Here is a 1,148-nt window from a genome sequence, read left to right as displayed (position 1 = left end):
AATCCAAAAAGCCAAAAACAGAGAAAGAATTGAACCTGGAAAAAGATTTATATATACACAGGAAGAAAACGAACCATCATGCATACAGCCGTCCGTTCAACAAGAGTTAACATAATTATTAAGCTTTTCCTGCACCCGCTTTTACGTATATCCAGGTAATTAACTCAAAATGAATACCAAAAGCGTTTTGAACCCAAACAACGCTTTTCATCTCCTCCACGTTAAGCTGATCATGCATGAGGAAATTAATTATAAATTTATAAAAAAAGAAAAGAAAATTCAGGAAATTAATTAGGTTATATCTCTCAGGCTATTTTGGTGTGTAACCCAGTTCAAGAGAAGCCACCATGGACTTGTATATCTCGAGGATGAGCCGGTTTTCGAACTCGGTTCCGGAGTAAGGCGCCGTGGGGACGTCTCGAGCCTTGGGGATTCTCTTGGCGCCGAAGACGTTGGCGGAGTTGGAGGTGCCCGACGTGTTGGCGAATCTGAGCATCATCTTCATGTAGGCGTTCTTGAATCTGTACCAGAGTCTGAGTGGCGAGGCGAGTCGCACCAGCCGCAGTTTTGGGGTCAGTCTTAGCCGCCATGAACGCTTGCTCGAGCTGGTGTTCCCGTTCCCGAACTTCACGATCTTCACGTTTCTTCTGCTTGTGGGTGAGAGCTTGGTGTACCCTCTTCTCCTCCACTTCCTCTTCACCAGGCTTCCATCGAATGGAGCCATTTCCATTAGTGTGTGTCTTTGTGCGGGGGGAGAGAGAGAGAGAGAGAGAGAGATGTTTGGCTTCAGAGAAGAAATTTGAGGCGAACTCTTTTGGGGATTTATACGGGCAGCGATGGGAAATTTATTGTAGGTTGGGCTTGGGGGGGGGGGGGGGGTGGCGGGGTTGGTAGTCAGGTCAGCAAGGCAATAATGCCGGTAAGAGAAATTCGTAGAAAAAATAATATTTGTGTAGTTTAGAATATTCGACGCTCTAAATCTTATTATATTTTTTATTTTATTGAATATATATAAATACATATACACGCGCACTAATAATAATTTCTTATATGGAAACTAGCTAGAGACGATATCCCTAAACGATTTCACTTTTTCAAGACAAATTTTAAGTTGGAAAATATTTTTGTCTAAAATTTAAAAAAAATTG

The 1,148-nt window shown here is 42.2% G+C and overlaps 1 protein-coding gene across 1 annotated transcript; it reads right to left on the bottom strand.

The window, feature by feature from the left end:
• Positions 1-310: 310 nt before the first annotated feature.
• LOC148784556 (uncharacterized) lies at positions 311-724 on the bottom strand. Its single transcript, XM_088876885.1, has one exon. It carries the CDS (start codon positions 722-724, stop codon positions 311-313), a length of 414 nt encoding a protein of 137 aa, XP_088733011.1.
• Positions 725-1,148: the final 424 nt, after the last annotated feature.

The sequence above is a fragment of the Sesamum indicum genome, linkage group LG13 (genome assembly GCF_026168435.1).
Source record: "Sesamum indicum cultivar Baizhima isolate 11 linkage group LG13, ASM2616843v1, whole genome shotgun sequence".
Classification (NCBI taxonomy): domain Eukaryota; kingdom Viridiplantae; phylum Streptophyta; class Magnoliopsida; order Lamiales; family Pedaliaceae; genus Sesamum; species Sesamum indicum.
This window is presented reverse-complemented; position numbering and strand designations above follow the sequence as displayed.